Source organism: Dasypus novemcinctus, chromosome 7 (assembly GCF_030445035.2).
Source record: "Dasypus novemcinctus isolate mDasNov1 chromosome 7, mDasNov1.1.hap2, whole genome shotgun sequence".
Classification (NCBI taxonomy): Eukaryota; Metazoa; Chordata; class Mammalia; order Cingulata; family Dasypodidae; genus Dasypus; species Dasypus novemcinctus.
The window spans coordinates 109,649,361-109,665,272 of record NC_080679.1 but is presented as its reverse complement, the minus strand read 5'-3'; the positions used below and the strand labels follow the sequence as shown (position 1 = coordinate 109,665,272).

The 15,912-nt window shown below is 32.6% G+C and overlaps 1 protein-coding gene across 1 annotated transcript in view; it reads right to left on the bottom strand.

Annotated features, from left to right (window-relative positions):
- The window catches only part of LRP1B (LDL receptor related protein 1B), a 2,023,931-nt gene that overhangs the window by 129,547 nt on the left and 1,878,472 nt on the right, over window positions 1–15,912 (bottom strand). The window contains exons 72-77 of the mRNA XM_058301027.2: window positions 14,058–14,180; window positions 8,256–8,381; window positions 7,366–7,503; window positions 5,739–5,873; window positions 2,408–2,527; window positions 618–859 (exon numbers count right to left, since the gene is read on the bottom strand). Coding sequence (XP_058157010.1) covers window positions 618–859; window positions 2,408–2,527; window positions 5,739–5,873; window positions 7,366–7,503; window positions 8,256–8,381; window positions 14,058–14,180 — 884 coding nt within the window. The remainder of the gene's footprint in view (window positions 1–617; window positions 860–2,407; window positions 2,528–5,738; window positions 5,874–7,365; window positions 7,504–8,255; window positions 8,382–14,057; window positions 14,181–15,912) is intronic.

Genomic DNA, 15,912 nt, shown 5'->3' with positions numbered 1-15,912 from the left:
AGGGATAGTCTAAAATGACAAATCTAAACAAACGTCCTAGTTTATTTTTCTCAAAAGGAATAACCATGGTAATCAAGATGTCAATCATATGCCAGTAAAGAATATTTCTCTTTTGTGGATCTTCCCTGAAATATAGTTATCAGATTAGAAGAAATGGTTACACTATTGAGTTGGTTTCTGCCCTAGAAGAGAAGTAAATTTCTGAAACAATATCCCTTGTGTATTTTTGAAAGTTTACTTTCTAAACTTCCTAAAAACAAATGAAGGTTCCCAATCACAAATCAGGATGACAAAAAGCCATGTTGATAATTAATATATGGGAAAGCACTACGAAACATAAAATATTGTAAGAATGTTAGGCATCATTCATTACATTTTATACAACTAAAGCAACTGCATTCAAACAAAAACAAAATCATGTAATTGAAAAAAAAATTATGAGCAATTATAGAGAATTAATGAGTAGGGAAATGTTTATTTCCCTATAAGGACAATTTTGGAAAAAAATGATTGAATACATTACTTCCTATGGTCAGATATTGTGAAAGATTTCAAAAAACTAAACAAGGGGAGTTAGAAGGTGTGGACATTCAAATATTCAATTTTTATTTACTTACAATCAAGCCACTGTTTGCTTGCCTTTTTTCTCTGCCATGGATCCTTCTGTAGAAAATTCCGCCTGGATTAAACTGAGTACTCCAAATAATCATATCTCTTTGATAATATACATCCATTCCTGTTATCCTTGAATTATGTTCAATATGAGAAATTTGTTGATGATCGCCACTGTAGTTGAATGGATATATAAAACCCAGGATATCAGTGTCATTAGCAATGTAGAGAACTTGATCTTCAGAGCCTGGAGATTATTACAATGAAATACAAAAATAAAGTAAATTTCAACTAAAGTATATGCAATCATTGCACTTGTAAATTACTTTGAATTTTTATTCTTACACACTACCTTGTTTAATAAAAACCAATCATCTTTTTAGTCTCCATGACTTATGATTTCTAATTCCCACTTACCTACCATTTCTAATAGTCACTGATGTAGGCTTCCTAGTGCAAAGTGCTTAGAAATTAGGGATTTGTATAAAATACTATTTTTTATGGAGAGACCTTACTATTTGATAAGTGGTTATACACTATGTTCTAATGCACTGATTTTCAAAATCCAGGTGCTATATTGTGAAATCACTGAGTCCCAAAAGTTTCTGAGAATCTAATTTATACATCTGAGTGACCATTACAATAGGCTAAGATGAAAATTAAAAGTTATGTTGAGTCTTCTTTTTACATATTTATGTAGTATAAATGCTGTTTTATTCATATTATTCAAAGTGATCAGGATTTATTACATTCAGTGTCATAATCTCAATATTATCTAGAATCCGGTTAAATGGAATTCTCTATACAGAGTTTTGATTACTTCAGTACAGTATTGATGCCATTTTCATATGGAGACAAGTAAAACCCTAAAGTGAATCCTGAAAGCATTAAAGAAACTTGGAGTTCTTAAGGAATGATTCAATTATTACTTCAATATCTGCAAATTTAAAAATTATATATTACAATTGTGTTATATTTCAACTTTTTAGTCTTAATAGTTCTCACTTAGCTAATATCTACTAGCACGGTGTTAAGCCTTTTACAATTTATCTCCATTTCATTTAACAACATGGAAAGTGATGTTAATATCTCCATTTTACAAATGAGAAAGAGAGGCTCATAACATTTAGTAAGTCCCCCAAAGGCACACAGAAGTTACAATGCTGGGATTCAAGTACAAGTACATCTGACCCATAACACACACCCAAACACTACACTATGCTAATAACACTGATTAACAAATCCAATCATACCCCATAGGTAACAAGAAGTTTGTTTTAGTAAAAACACTCTAGTGTTACAGTACATATCTAAATAAAGCACAAAACCCCTATCTCTCATTTATACATACAGAGAGAGAGAGAAATGATCAGCATGACTTTCTTTCAAAACCTTTAAAATCCTTATTCAAAATTTCACTCTCATTACAATGCTAACATTGTATATTTCACTTTTATCTAAATAGCTAAATTGTTTCCCATATATACACTGAGGGAAGACTCTAAATAAATATACTTTATACTTTGACTATCACCCTATATTTTCAACTTTCACCCATTTTAACAAATTGTTTCAAAGACAAACTGATTTTAATAGTAAGCATGTGGGTGAGAGTAATTTCTATAAACCATCTCAGATTAATTAAGAATGATAATCTAACTGGCCAAACTAAGCAGTTTTTAAACAGATTTATATTATCAGAATGAAGCTATGCTAAAATGCAATATAAAACGTTTCTTTTCCCATAAGTTTAAATAAAAACTATAACAGTATTAGAAAAATGGTTAAAGCTTACCTTTTGCTATGCAGGTACTATTTCTTTCTTGGAAATTCTGGTCACACACACACTTATATGATCCTTCCATATTAATGCATTGGTGGGAACATGTGCCAAACACCAAGCACTCATTAAGGTCTAGAAAAGAAAGAGCTCAAATAGCATCTTTATATCCCATTCTTTGTTAGCACCTCCATTCTTCCCACACTTCAAAATGTCCAATTTTGTTTTCTTCCTTCAACTCATTATTTCTATTTCTTTCATTGTCTTTTTAAACTCTTAAATCTGTGACTTGCTGTGCAATATCTTTAGGTCAAATTAATTTCTTACAATAGTATCACTGCAACTATATATCCATTGTTTTGCATTGCATGATAATACCCCTTTAATCATTAAAATATCCATTTCAAATTTTCCCAGTATTTATTTTCACTCAAATAAGCACCACTTGACATTTTCTTTTAAGTCTGCTTCTGAGTCCTTATCTCCATACCTTTGCATATGGCATATGCTCTTTTTGTCCTATAATTATCCTCGTATATCTTTACATAGAGAATTTCTATTCATCTTTCAAGATCCATCTGAAGTGAAGCCTTCCTAGGTTTCTACCAATTTAGATACTAAAGTATCTCCTTAGTTTCTCCACTTTCTGCTCTCTTGATCTTTCCCTCTTACATTATTCACACAATATTACAAATATGTTTCCATACATTCAGTTGTTCTTGATTGTCAAACCCTTGAAGGTAAAAAATTATGATTTATCCAGCTTTGATTTCCAGCATTTTGTACAATGCTTGGAAGAGGGTGAAGCTGTAGATGCACCTCTAACACACTTCTGGCTTCACATGTTTGAAGTGACTAGGTAACAAGAAGGGCTGTATTGAGGCTTTGTGAATAAATATTAAAAGGAAAAAACCTGAAAGTCTATATATAAATAGTACATATCAATCATAAGCAATAGGCAATCGTCTGTGACTTGTTACATGCCTCTGATTTTAATGGCTTAATCACAGGATTTAGGTTATGCGGTTCTGGTAAATTAAATATTTTCTGCCTGTTCTTCCTCTATTTTATCTCTTAGCAAACATAATTTCACTATCCTTTTTCACCCATAGTGGCCCTAATTATATAATAAAACTGTACTATAAATCCTTCACTCTTTGGATTAGGGTACTTAAAAATAAACACAGCAATAATAATTATCTTTTGTTTTTTCTCAGCAGTGTTCCAAGAGTTCAGTGGTGGAGATAAGTGTCACTTTCCCAGTGACACTTGTAAATGACAGTGCCATCTCCATTATGATAACTTGCCCAAGAAGAATTTACCATTCTTATGAACACCCATTCTGTATCTGATTTAAATTTAGGATGAAGAAATAAAGAAAAATATTTTACTTGTTTTTAACTAATATGGATGGGATAAAATATGCATTATCAGCTCTTAGTGATCAGAAAGTTTGATGACAAACATCTGACTTTTTTCACTCTGAAGAGGTAGTTATGTTTTACCATGGTTTCCTGTTAGACATGGAATAAAAATAAACAAAGGTGTGCATGATTTGATAACATCTCTGCTCCCCACTTACCCACTTAAAGGCCAATATGACCACTTTCTCATCCTATCTATAATGAGAGGTTTTGAAGAGGATGGAGGAATCCTACACATGCCCAGGACCTAGACCAGCACTCAACACTCAGAAATTTTTAATACCGTTTTACTTTCTTTCTGCCACTTTCTTTGATTTTTTTCTCCTTTAGATATTCCAATTGGAGTATCATTGCTTTAAGATCAAATAGCAATTTCTTATTCTTCCTTTAAGACACATGGATGAAGATACATATTTAAATCCTATGGAATACAAATTTCAGGAAATGTTTTTCTCCTCCTCCACTCAAAATTAAAATTGCTTTACCTTAGTATCAAAACTTTATTTATTAAATAAAGATGCACATTTTACTAAAGCTCAGTAGTTACTCATTTGCACAAAACATTTTAAAAATTACTGACAATTTACAATAAAGAGTGGAATATAACCAAAGGAAAATGTTAAGAATTCCATCTCGAAATTTAGTAAATATATACAGGAAACAGGCACTATTCATTAAAAAAATTAGAGAATCAAAGCTGTTAGGATTATCTTGACAGATTGTGTATGTGCGTGTTTTATGCTATAAACAATTGATAGTAAGTGCCCAGGAAAGAAGAAATACTGGAGTCTATTGAGAAATAATGTTTTATTTAACTAGAATAGAGAAAATTCATAATTCCAATTTCAGTATTCCTAACAAATGGATAATCTCAGCAAGTTTATAATTCAAAATGTACTTAAACATAATAAGGCAACAAGTTTCTCCCCTTCTTATATGAGTATAATTAATTAATCATAGAATTCCATTTTGATTGACACAATGTAATATCATTTTTCTTTACCCAAGACTATCATAAAAATATATACACATATATGTATATATGTAGAAACAAGTTGGCAGATGAAAACTTTCTAGGACTTGTATTTACCCTGGAGAAGCCAGACTTGGGCTAATTTAGGTTTGGTTCTAATCATAATAATAAAGTGAATACAGATATCAGTTGTAATAAAAAAACTTGCAGAAAGTGCAGTTGGGTCTGTATTTCATAGCTTAAAGATATATGTTTCATAGTTATCTTGTTTCATGGTTTTGTCATATATATTATATGTGACATGTAATATATGTCAATATATATATATTATATTTCATAATTATTTTATAGTCTATTTCATAACAATCTGATTTAAATTACATTTACATATAGCTTACTAAGAGATTCTGGCTGTTCTGTATTTTCAGTTTCTAAGTGAGCTCAAGTAGGTTGTCAGAGATTTATGTAGATCCTGTCTTTGAATTTTAAAAGACACATCTTGATAATCTAAGACACTGTTTGAGACATGGCATTAGGACAAAAGCCCATAATTCTCTAAATATAAATTACCTATTGCAGTGTTGCTAAATGCCACCACTCAAGAGAAATGGGTCATCATAAACATAGTCTTCCATGAAGTGAGTCTAATTCTCCCAGCAATTTCTTTATTTGCATTTCAAAACAGAAGCTTAACAATACAACTGAAAGTCCTCCAGGTCTGAGTTGGTTATAGAAAAGGCTTTGTATTCTCAGCCCTGGTCTGCTTAGCAGTACAAACAAACAGGGTCTTGACCCCAGAGACTTTCGTTCTCATAAGTAAAATGGTATCCCGTAGCTACACACCATTTTGATGAAAATCAATCCCTTGTCATCTCAAAATTTAGCAGCTTTGGGAGCTTCTTTATAACCCTAAGATTTAAGAGCAAGCTGTTGAGGAAATGTACTATACCTTCACACTGTCTGTTTTTCATGTTTCTCTGAAATCCAGGCTTACAGCGACAGAAAACAGATGTTTTTATTTGATTACAATATGCATCATCTCCACATGGATTCACATTATCTTCACAGGTATATTCAGTAGGAACTAGGATTTAAAAATATGATAAAAACTAATATAATTCTAAGTCCTGAAGTGGGAGTTTACATTTTTTTATTTGAAAATTATATTTATTACTCCATCGATAACGCTTTTTTGCATGTATAGGACTACAGCCTTTTTTTCTTTTAAGTGCTCATTTCTCATAAAGATATAGAAGCAGATAAAAAACAGAACTTATTTCTATTAAAGTTAGACCAAGCTGCTGACAGCTGACACATACAGCTGTTATCAAACTACATTTCTTTCTAATGGGAAGTCATGAGTCAATGCTTCTAATGACAGGGTACATTTTCAATGGTACAAGTATGAATATTATATCCTTCTCCAAGAATCACATCATTTCCTAAAAGCTACCTAGACATGGGGGTATTTATTAATAACCTAATTTTAGTTTCCACGAACTCAATCAAGGGCATTGCCACATTAACAGGTAGATGAAATCAGCAGTTTAATTTTTTTTTTCTGGGCATAAACATGATGAGCAATTTTTGAGTGTGTAACATGCTTCAATGGCTATGAGTTGCAAAACTGTTGGGATAGACTGTGGGTCATATGGAATGTCCAAGAAAACAGCTGCAATTTCATTCCTTTTTCTTTCATTCAGGAAAACATTTTGGAAGGCAAATGCATGAGGGCCATAAGTATAAAACAACCTTGTATTTGCTCTAATTTACTTAAGTAAATCAAATTGTTGAGAAACTAGAGAACTGTAACTACTAGAATTTTAGCTGTTACTAGTCCTAAATGATTCTGTATTATTTTACAACTAATTAAAACATACCAGTGCAATGATACTATGATTGAGATACATGTGGCTCTACCTTGGTGGACAATGATTCATTACTGAATGAGAGGCATCTTAGATGCATAAACGAGACAAGAAAAACCCCAAAGTAGGAATTATTTTCTGATTTATATAAGCAGTTTGAATTTAGGGATTATAAATGCAATTATTTTTATTAATATGGAAAATAAAATACAAGCATTAGGTAAATATGACATTAACAACCAGGATCTCACAATTCATCACATATCATAGCTCTCTAAAAGAACTAATGATATCTTTTTAAAGAATAAGTCAGAAATGGATCAAAATTTTAATACACTAAATAAATTAAAGGTCATCACCATCTTTCAATCAAGTATCACTATAAAATTCAAAAGTACTAAATTTATAAAATAAAATCTTAAGGGATATAGATTTCTTTGCTGACATCAAAGCCTATACTTGGATATTGGGTTCTCAACTTCAGCCCTAATGAGGGTATTTAATACAAAATCAACCTTTTCCTCCTAGTACTTTTGGAAGATAAGTAATGTTCTAAGATTGCTATGGCAAAGGCTTAATAAATAGATAATACTTAATCTGGCTTTGAATAGGAATTTTTTCTTATTGTATAAAAGAGATTTTAATCATGTTCAAGCAGAAATTGTACTTGTGTGTTGCTATACTTCATTGAATAGAAAACAAACTCACTTATTCTGCAGCCTTGTTCATCTGAACTATCTCCACAGTCATCAAATCGATCACACTGGAGGTCCATGGGGATACACATTTTATTATTGCAGGCAAACTCATCCTTTTTACAGGGTCTTCCTTTATATGAAAGCTTACCTATAGAGTCAGTAAAATGATTAAAATGATTAAAGCTTTAAAGAGTCAAAACAAATTTATTGAGCTTTCACACCAAGATGCTTTACTAAATGCTATGAATAACATGGGGCCCCAATCTTGAGTTAGAAGTCCTTGGGGCCAAATGTATATTAGATTCAGAAATTTTAGGATTTTAGAAAAGTAATAGTATGTTTACCTTATAGTAAATGACACTCTATTTTCACAGCAATGGTATTGACTCTATGGAAGATTTTTTTCTTTAATTACACGAATTGCCTCAGATCAGTTCAGGTCAGGTTTTGTCACCAAATGAGTTTGTACCTTACCAAAGTAAAGTCTTTGATTTTAAGAGCTTTTTAATTTTCAGAAATGAGAAAAAGGGATTTTATATGCTTAAAAACAATGCACAGACGCTCCCTCCACTCATGGTGCTAAAAGTTTAACAGGAAACCTTTAAAACCATTCAGTTGCTATCTGTATCCAAACACTATTTTCTCAAATAAACTCCTGATAACTGAGATTTGCAGACCAGAAGGGACTCAGGACAAAGCCATGCAACTCCACTATACAAATGAAATGTGAGCCAATTATTTTCATACCTTGTCATATCAAGTGTCTACAAGAAAAAAAACTAAAACATGTCACATGGAAAATATTTATTTTTTATGATTTTTTAAATTTTTTGCAACCTAAATCATTACATTATCTTGCTGCTATCACTGAATAAATTATTACACATTAAGCAGGTTTACCACCACAGCGGTCTTCATCTGAGTTGTCCCCACAGTTGTCAATCCCATTGCATATTTGCTCAGGCTGCAGGCATATTCGGTTATTTCTGCATCTGTGAGGTCTTGTAGGTGGGCAGACAAATTTGACTAAAAGAAAGAAAAAAAACCAAAAACAAAGCAGCAGCTCCTTTGGATATACTGACTTTGAAAAACATCCTTCTTTTGTCTTCCTTTTTTCCCTCTCCTTTCAAATTCATAATCTAGCTTTAAATCGTTTGTTGTGAAAATTGCCTACATGTGGGTACTAGAAAAATGTGAGATAATACAGGCTTGTGATCCTAGTTATTTGTATCAACTACCGAAAGGAGTGCACAGCTGAAGGTCTTGAATGAAGTGAGAAAGAGTCAAATTTCATGGTTTCATTTCAAGATCTGACTTCACTTGGTGTGTCAAATTAATTTATGCCTATGATTTACACAATGTGGCAGGACAATTTCACACACAGCATAGAGCTTGAGCAAGCATAAGTCACAGGCTCAAGTTGAAAAGTGGCCATATAGTGAAAAATAACCCAGTGCTAGAGCTATGTATCTCTGTTTCTGAAAATAAATATGTAGATATATATTTGAATGCACATAAAGCCATCTTACTTATTCATTATTTATGTGTGTGCAAGTGTGTGTGTGTCTATGTATGAGACTTACAGACACAATGAAAGCCAAGGTATTTTATACCTTTTACTTCTATCATGATGTAATCTGAAGACTTCCATTCTCAAGCAGGAACCATTTCTAGTTAGTCTTCATTCTTACATGTGTAATCTCCCCCGGCTCTATCCTTGATCACCTTATTTGTTTTCACTCTCAAATCTCTGCTTAGATATTCTAATTCACTCATCAACTCACTTGTCACTATAACCTAAAGACTTTCAATTCTCTATCTAGTATTACTGTCTACCAATTAATTAAAGGACATCCCTGAGCAATGTCAAATTCAGCAAGTTCATATTTCCAATTCTTAATCATCCTCCCCTGATTCTCTTCCTCCCCAAACATGAGTGTCTTATTTTCTGTAGCTCAATGGCATATCACAGTCAGAACTTCCTGAATGCCTTCCTCTCAGTGACCTTCAACTCTGATACTTCACCAAGTCCTGTTGATGTTGTCCTCTAACCTGCTCCTTCTGCTCATTCCTACCAGTTACAATCATCATAATAGCTCAGCTCTCTATTATCTCTTCAAGAGATGACTGTGGTAGAATACTAAATGTCTCCAGTTTCATGATCTAATATCACAAATCTCCTCTACAATGCCAGCAGAACAACTGCTCTAATATTAACCTGATCATTTCTTCTTTGGTTACCCATCAGTTTAAGTATAAATTTTAAGTTTCTTTGCATGGCATAATAGACTGACTATTATCTGATCCAAGGTACTACTATAAACTCATTCCTTATATCTCTTGATATACTAGCAATAAGACTTTCTTATAGCTCCTTAAATATCCTGCATTCCTTCATTTCTTCTTTCCTCCACCTTCTTCCTTTAATTGAAATCTAGTTCTTCTCTAAGCTAACTCCTTCCCCTTTAAGTCTTTTAGGAATGTTTCTTAATTTGTTCCTACCTCATGTTATCTCATGTTGGAAGACCTACTTAATATCCTCACAGCTTCCAGAACTCTAATATGATATCCTTTTATTTTTTAGTCAAACTAAAACCAAGAGCTGTTATTCTGATGCTCAGACATTTGATTACCTCTCTCTTTGTTACTATCTCATCAGCTCTGTAAACTTCGCCCCCTCCCCAATTCACTAAGGATTGTGGCACCTCCCTCATAATTTTCTCTCTCCATCCAAATTCATTCCTTTGTCCTAGATAAATTCAACATCCACACAAACCAACCAACCAATTATCTTGCCTCTTAGTTCCTGGAGGTTCTCATAAACATTGTCCTTTTCCTCTAAATCATCTAGTCTCCTAAAAGGTTGTAGATAATTGTGATTTCAACAAATTTCCCTTCTGAATTCAAGTAGTGACTATCCTGATTGTTTGCAGTTAAGAACACAAACTGATACCCATGGTTATATCCTGGAATTACTATTTCCTAAAATAGTTTCATTTCCAAAACCACTTAGTTGCAGGCTCAAGTTCTGACAACAATCTCCTACATTTCAAAAATTTTAATTAAACCAGTCTACTGTATGTCTTCTTCAGCTTTATCTGAAACTCTAGCCTACTGATTTTTCTACCTTCTCCCTCTTCACCAACACCTTTTTATTTTTACTTTCCTCCCTGTTGAGATTAGATTCTGAGTTGCATTTTTTAATTTATGCATTTAATATTTGTTGAGAACCTATTATAAGTTGGACTCTGTTCGAATTACTTTTTAGAAACTCACTTTCTTCCCAACAACCTGGATTCTGTGGCCCTTTTCTTCTTTTCATTAAAGTTATTTTAAAAAACCCAAACCTAGATGAATTGAACTACCTGATACCACAATGTCTATATCTGGGAAGTCACAAATGTTTGCAGATGGTTGTACTGAAAGACCAACTGATATGCATTCACCAAATATGAATGCATAGCAATGTCAAATAGACCCTCAACACTACTTGAAAGTATTTATATATATATATATATATACACACACACATGATGACATATATATCATTGGTCATGTTGCTCTCTTATCTTTTGCAAGGATTCAAATCTGCATTCTTTTCAAACCCCTCAATAACTGTAACCTACATTCTCTATATATCATGTTTCCTACCACACACAAAAAAGTGGAAATAAAGAGATGGGAAATTCTTTAATATCTTATTAAACAATTGAACATCTACCTATGTCTACACATAGTTTCCTCATATCATTTCATTTTTTTAAAAAACAGAGAAAGTATCTCTACTCCTTTCTAAAAGTCGTGTCTTTATCTGATCTGCATCTCTTTTCCTCTATCACTTCAAGAACCATCCATTGTTTTTATTTTTATTTTTTTGCAAATCATTTTTGTAGCCACTAACTCTCAGTCTTGTCTCTGTCAGCCTATGTTTTACATGTTGGCATCACTTCATATTCTATCTCAACCCCTTTTTTGTCTCTTACTTAATTCCCTCCCTGTATAGTCTTATCTAATTCCCTGGTATCTATTACCATATTTTATACTTACTCTCAGATTTATACCTCTAGACCACATATTACCTTTAAGATTTAACATCCAATACCTACTTGAAACTCTATTTGAGTGTCTCCTCAAATGCATTGCAACCAATGCATTTTTCTAATATTTACTTGCAATATTCTAATTTTTCTAATATTTTTCTAATATTTACTTGCAATATTCTAATAAATCTAAAATAAATCTAAAAAATCTAATAAATATTTACTTGCAATATTCTAATAAATACTTGCATTATTACTTGCAAATATTCTAATATTTACTTGCAAAACTGCTCTATGTTTCTCATCCATTCAAATGTGCAAGTCAAAAAAAAAAAAAAGCCCTATAAATTATACTTGAAAACTACCTCTCCACCCCCCACCATATCTAATTCATTATTTAGTCTAATCTAATTTTCCACTAAATCACCTTCAAATCTATTTGTTGCCACCACATGCTCTTATCACCATAAGCCAAGCTACCAGCCTTACTTAACCTAGAGTATCACAATAGCTGCTTAACTGGTTGTCCCCCCTTCTATACAAGAGTTAGAAAAATATAAACATGACCATGTGCCTCCTCTGCTTAAAACCCTTTAATATTTTCCACTGATTTTAGGCTAAATCCAAACATCCCTACCAAGATTCACAAGCTCCTAGGTACCTCAGTGATCTCTTGAGTTTCATCCTAAACCAGTGCCTACCTTGCTCTCTACTCTCCAGGCACATGGATTTTTCAGTTCCTCCAGAAAAACACATTATTCCTTGCATATAGGCCTTACACATCTTGATAATTTTATCTACAACATTGTGCCCTCCACTTCCTTTTCACCTGCTGCTTCCTTTTCACTGTATATCTCTCAGACCCCAAATCAAATGTTGTTTCTCATATCCTAAGATTGGATAGAATTCTCTGCTCTATACTTTCATTCTGTTATAATTTTATAAACTTTTTCTTCATAGCATGTACTACAGTTTGTAATTACACACTTTATGAACATTAGTATCCATCTTTCATTAGATGTAAGCTCTAAGAGGTAAGGTTCCATATCTGTTTCTCTATCAACCAAAACAGATCAGTGTCTGGCTGAATGATGTTTATTGAATGAATAAACACTATTTTCCCACTCTGTTTACCATGCCTAGCATGCCTTTTTGTTCTATATCCTTCACAAGCATCTCTTTCTGAGTTCTTCAGTCAGAGTTCACCTCATCCCTCTCTGCCTTGTCTGCTTGAAATACAATATATGGAAATTATTGCTATTTGTCCAACAAGAGTAAGAGCTCCTTGTCAAAAAGAACTATGTGCTGTTCATTTTGATCTCAATTACTTAGCAAGTCTCTGGCATAGTATAGCTTGACTCAGTTTTGACTTGCAGGGAATACAGACTTCAGAGACACAAGCTGGATTTTATATAAGTTTTCTAGCTATGCTGAAGTGGTCCTGACTGAAATCTTAGGCAGTTAATTAGTTAACAAACATATTTTATGCCACACATTGATTTTGTAGTCAAGGGCAATAGAGAATGGAATGAAAAAATACAAAATTTATTCAAATTATAGATTCTTGCTTGATTTTGGTAGATAAATTCACACAATTTTGAGGTATGAACTACACAATTTTAAGGAATATAATTTAATTTTGGTGATTCTCTGGAGTTCATTTTGTAAAATTATATAGAATAACTGAAATTGAAACTTAGTTCAATGTCTCATTAGTTGTGCCTACAGAGAAAACTCTCCAAGGGATTTGTCTTTTTCAAATTTTAAATCCTTTCAAAAGTAAAGATGCCACCTTGTTTTGATTTTTTTCTACAGTAACATCAAATGACAGAGTCATTACCTATAAAAAAAATAATTGTTTTAACTCGGTGCATCAACTAGTACAAAGAGTTTAAGTACACATATTCATACTGTGTTTTCCTTAATTCACATGATATGCTACTTTAGTTATATTCAAAATGGTAGTGTCTTCCTTTTAACTAGAGGCAAAATTTCCTTTTTGTGCTGAGATTAGATATAAAGAATGAGAAGATGGGTTAAAAGTATGTATGAAAGTAAAATAAATCACGTGTTTTGGTGATTTTAATATGTATATTTATATTTGTCAATTGTATATCCAATCTCTTGACAAATATCATTGAGTAACTAAAACTTGAGGAAACAGCAATTTTTGTTACGTTCTTCCTGTTAAAATGTCAAACCACTCCTAATTTCCATTCTCCACCTAACACTGATTTCTACACATATCCCTTCTTGGCTCACTCTTGGTATAACCAGATTTTATTATTCTCATTTCACTGCACAAAAAACTTTTTTTTCCCAACATAAAACACCAATTTGGTATGAAGCCTGAGTCCTCATATCACCTTACTCAATTCGAAGTGTGTAAATCTTCCTAAATCCTCCAGGATAGACCGTAATCTTCCTTTTGAATGTGTTCATCTGTGCAAGTTCAGATTTAGGAGGGCCTTCTATAAATTCATAAACTTTGATCAGCGTAATCACTTTATAATCTGCACAAAAGCTGCATTTGCAGTTATACTTCATCTCGCTAACCTCACGGTGGTGGAATTTGTGGTTCACCTCACCACTTCATTGATTCACGTCAGTGCATTAGATCAGGAGGTGAAAGTACAATCTCAAGCCACATGAAATGCCATACCACACATGTCAGGAGCTTCATCGGAGTTGTCTCCACAGTCGTCTTCTCCATCACACACCCAGAAATGTAGTTTGCAAAGGGAATTATTACAAAGGAACTCATCAGCTCGACATATATTTCCACCTGTAATTGAAAACAAAGAGAGAAAAAGAGAATCAGCATAATTAATGCCAGCCAGAGGGACACCTGCTTGTCTAATTCTCAGTAACACAGTCCTACAGTTTCTTGCTTCCTCATTTGTTTCTTCTACTTACCACTAGAAATGTCCAAAATATCTTTAAAAATGTATTCATGGTACGCCTTTACATCAAAGCACTCTAATACCGCGTTTGTATATGGTATAATTTTTTTAGATAATATGGATAAGATCATAAAAGAAAGAATTCTCTTGAATCTATACTGTTGTCTTCTATTTCACATAATTTTTACATTACTGAGAGCAAAGAAGTTTGATTTTTAAAAATCATTACTTTTTACTATTAAAAAGTATGTCATTTTGGCAAGAAAAGACACTTTTCTTTAGAATTTTTGGAAAATAAGCTGTATCTAAAATACTGGGAATCGGGACTACTGAAATAGAATAACCAAGAAAGGTTGTGTGTGTGTGTGTGTGTTTTACAATCAAATAGAAACAATTCACTTTAAAAGAGTATATAAGAAAAAAGGAAAAAAATAGGAATAGGAATTTGGCCATATAACACATTTGGAAAAAATTATGCTAAAGGGCACCATATTTAGTTATTTATTTGTTATTTGTTATTATTTGTTATTTATTTATTTGTTATTTATGTATCTATTTATATTCTGGAAAGGTTTACATTTTTTCCATTTTCACAAATATGAAGAAGGCCCCAGGAATATAGGAATATTCTAACTAAAATTGATAAGTGCATCTACTATATGCAAAGGATCTGAAGGTATTACTACATTTTGCTTATGTACCAAGAGATACAGCAATATATAGTGGAAACTGCAATGATTGTGCAGTTAGAAACTGTGAACTCTTGTCTTGCTTTGGCTAAGTAAGTTAATTTCAGTGTGCCTCAGTGTCTTTACAAGTTAAAAAAGAGAACAGTTAAAGTGATCTATAAAGTCATAGCTGCAGATAGTTTATGAGGAACAACACGAAGAAACTTCATGGAAATATAGAAATAAAACAAATAAGATCTCTCTCAGAGAATTACAATACCTATCCAAATCTCATAAATCAGATAAGAGATATGACTTCAGGGTTTGCTAATTTGACTGAATGAATGCATTAACATATTTTAAAATGAATATCTTTATTAGAGCATGGGGTTGAGGAGTGGCAGTGGTTATCCTTGTAAGACTAGAAAATAACTGGGAAGCATTATTGTTCATCTTGTGGGTACATTTTGGAAGGAATAATGAATCTAATCTCATCCTGCAAAGGTTAAATACCTCTTCTGCTGTGAGTTTTGACTTGGTACACAATATTTTCATAATTCACTTCCAGCGGGAGAGCTTTAATTTAGGATACTAAAAAATTGGTTTTGGATTTTAGAACAATAACACTTGCTGCAATATGAAAATCTTGGAAGTGAAGATGTAGAGAATAAAACTAAGACTGAAGGCCCATTTTAAGAGAAATGAGGTTGTGAATACAGAAAATAACTGATGGTAATTGATTTAGAGTAGCTAATTTTGAGAGGTCTTTAGAAGATAGACTCCTGAGGAACTGAAGGCTAATTAGATAAGGATAGCAAAGGAAAGTGAGGAGCAAACATTATACTCAATTTTGGGTTTGGACAACTTGGTGGATGCCAGTAAAGTTCAACAGAAAAAGAAACACAAGAGGAGGAGTAGTTTCATTTGAGAAACTGGTAAGACAACA